General features: G+C 36.4%; 1 protein-coding gene across 1 annotated transcript; it reads left to right on the top strand.

Annotated features, from left to right (window-relative positions):
* The first annotated feature begins 227 nt into the window (after window positions 1-227).
* Window positions 228-2,220, top strand: LOC120289097. Its single transcript, XM_039303629.1, has 2 exons — window positions 228-453; window positions 2,120-2,220. Exons 1-2 carry the CDS (start codon window positions 228-230, stop codon window positions 2,218-2,220), a joined length of 327 nt encoding a protein of 108 aa, XP_039159563.1.
* Window positions 2,221-3,565: the final 1,345 nt, after the last annotated feature.

Here is a 3,565-nt window from a genome sequence, read left to right as displayed (position 1 = left end):
ATAAAAGAGTTTTAAAAAATGTCAAGTTGGAAAGTCAACCAAAGTCGATGCTTAATGAAGATTGACCTGCTCGTTGCCCCTATCTCTACGTAACAGTTCCTGTGTAATAAGAATCTGGCGACCATATCGTTCTCTCCGCACCTGGGTCCACAATATAGAAGAGGTACACACTGGAACGAATTCTTGAGATCGCATAAAGGCAGGTGAGGGAAGGAAGGAAACAGCCAATGTCGGAGGCGAGGGGCAGAAGGATTCACCCGGAGCACGAGCTTGTGCTGATGATGCAGCATGACCCTTTCTTCTGCAGTGCGTGTAGACAGATCGGGTTCGGATCGGCTTATGGTTGCAAGTTGTGCCTCGTCCTTGTCCACAGAAAGTGTATGTACCCGCCTCCGAAGGCACGGCACCCTCTTCAGGACAACTGCAGGCTCGAGTATAATCCTCAAACCTCAGGTACGACCAGCGTGTCCATGAAAAATAATTCCTTGCTCTCATATTAATCTGTTCGCACCTTTTTCTTTTCTTATTATATAGGATTTTTTTAGTTGCTGTTTGGGATATGCACTCTCAGGATGTTGCGGTCACATGATAAAATATCCATTTGAGTAACTTACCAATCTCACTGATATGATTTGCTTTCTGTATATTGGAGGAAAGTTTCAAATTTGATTTTCTTAATTTTACTTCAAATAATTACAATTGAGACTAATGTATTATCTATATCTATACCAATATTTCTTATGAAAAGTTCGTTCTGTCTTACTCTTGAATTTCTCATTTAGCCCTCATTTACATATTACTTTCAAACTGCAAAGCAATTTCTCTTCAAGAGAAACTGAAGTAAAAATATCAAGAAAAAAAGAAAGTAAGGTGGAAAACTTAACAACCAACTTTGTACTAATAACTAGACTTGGTGAAATTTCTGAGTTGTCTTTTCAGTGCAACAACAAATTCTATCGTTCTCTCATTTGTTTTTACTTAATTTTGAGTGAATGCTTAATTTTAGTTATTGAAAGAATCGCAAAATTGTAAGGACGTCTCAGGAAGAATGAAAAATAGTCGCTCACAAGCATGCATTAGAACTAGTTATCGTTGACTTCATAAGAAGTTTCGATAATTTCTGACATTTAACTGATGGAATTGTATAGTAATTTCAAAATTCGGATTAAAATCCTTATATACCGTGTGCCTTTTTGGCAAAAATCCAATACACTTTGCACCCGAATATAACAAGAAGTAGCTACAGTTCTACAGTTTCTACCCTCTATTTCTTTCTCTCTCGTTTTTTTTTTTTTTTTTTTTTTTATTTTTTTATAGTTTCTTATACCCCAGGCGCCAAAACTTTAAATATCTTGAATTCTCGTCTTTCAAAGCGTATAATTCTAAAGTGGAGGCTGCAAAGTGCAACACAAAAGAAAGTTGAGATGATATATTTTCCTTAATTTTAAGTTATGTGATGTGTGTTGATCATCAATAAATAAGTTGTAGACCAAGAACATCGACATATCTTAAATTATAACCATGAGTTTGCTGTCAAATTGCACTAATCAATGGAGCTAATTTCTTTAATTTGTGATGTTACATTATGACATGTAATATTACGATTCCGCTATATTTTCTATCCGTGGTACTCATTCTCTCAGGGGCTGCTATATTGTACCATAACGGGTCCACGTACGTGCAAACCTTGATTCCTAATTAACTATGTCCAAATGATAATCAGTTAAAGACAAAGACAGAGTATATAGATTATATTAATGTGATTAACCATTTGCAGTCTTTTATAGTTAATCTATGTGAAGTTGCCAATTGATTTGTGTTAGAAATCTTGGTCTATGTAAAGAAAAATAAAAAATTTATCAGATTTGGACCAGTATACAGTAAAAGACAGATAATAAAATTAACATGGATGTCATAAGCCTTTTATAAGGAAAAACAGGTCTCACGCTTCAAAATTTGTCTACACATCTCATGTTCATCATCGTTAATATTGGTAATTCTATTTTAGCAAGTATACTTATATGCAATGGCTTATCTGAATCTAGTAGTAAATAGCCCTTACAAATATATAAAATTACAATCTCATTGCAGGATTATTTAACGCATGCAATTCCTGCAGAAACCAGTGATGCTTGCACTTTCTACGGGGCATGCTCATTGCCTCTTCACGGTGGCACGTACGGCTCCAACGCGGCTGCTTTCCACCCGCCTTGCCTCTGAGATAGCTAGTATAAGCACCTAGAGGGGGGGTGAATAGGTGTAAGAATATTTTCTCGAGATAAGAGAGCAATACTAAGCAGACAATAGAGAGGAAGTTCTCCTTTCGTTAACAAAGCGAATTATGATCAAAGTAAAGCAGAGAGTAGGGAAGAGAAAATGAACACATAAATTATAGTGGTTCGGCTTATTCCAAGCATACGTCCACTCTTCCGCACTGACAACCCACCGGTTGGATTTCACTATGAACAAAAGAGATGTTACAGTAAGGTTCTCTTTGATTCCACAGTGTAGATATTCTACCACACTTCCTTAAGGTTTCTCAAGAATATGAACTCTCTTTTGTGTACAAGATTTTGCTTAGAAAATGAATTGACTAAAAACAAAGAGATTCAGACTTTGGAATTCTTCTATCGCGCACACACTCGAACAACTGGAACGTCTTCCTTATATACTCCTTTATGCCATCATACCTGTTGGCACTTACTAAAGGAATTCTTCCAATCTTCCCGTTGGACAGAATCAATTAGGAAGATCATTCGAGCTATTTAAGGAACATGTCGATAGCCCATCAATCATGCTCGCCCATACAATCAGGATCTTGGTTTCCATAAATAGAACCTTCCAAGTATACTTCGCTAATCATCGGATCCTCAATCTTTGAATTAATAAAGGATTTCGTTATGTCATATCCAGCCAAGAGATCTTCTCCAGTCGATAAGGTCAAATCCTTAACGAAACATCCAGTCTTGGATAGCCCTTCTTCGATAGATTAGAAACTGTTAATGAGAATAGACTTTGAGTCTTGAGTCTGACAGTTCGGAGGTCTTCAGACTTTAAATAGTAGAGTCTGCAAATCTTCAGACTAGACTGATGGAAACGTTTTGTCAGCTTCAAAATACTCCAGGAAGATTTCTCCAACAATCTCCCCCTTTTTGATTGTGACAAAACTTTCCTACAGATTTGGATAACTTTGACCTGCAAAACATTACTCAAGCAAATATGGATATCTCATAAAGATAAATGGCTTATTGATAACACTAGAATCTGCAATCACAGAAAATAGGTTAGTCTTGCATATAAGTAAAGCAATCCATAAGATATCAATAGTACTTAATATAAGCAAATCAATCCAAAATCCCAAATCCAATCCACAAATGGACACAAAAGTCAAGTCAAACATCAAAACAAATCAAAAGTTCAAGTTCAAAAAAGTTCAAGGTTCAAAGTTCAAATCACATCTCTGCCCCTTTTTGTCATCATAAAAAAAGGTTGAGATGGAATCAAGAATGCTTGGGAATACGAACAAGCTGGAAATCTCCCATTGACTGGACAATGCCTTCCAGCT

This window comes from Eucalyptus grandis, chromosome 10, assembly GCF_016545825.1.
Source record: "Eucalyptus grandis isolate ANBG69807.140 chromosome 10, ASM1654582v1, whole genome shotgun sequence".
NCBI lineage: Eukaryota > Viridiplantae > Streptophyta > Magnoliopsida > Myrtales > Myrtaceae > Eucalyptus > Eucalyptus grandis.
Note: the sequence above shows the minus strand (reverse complement) of the source record. Positions and strands in the feature narration are given on the sequence as shown.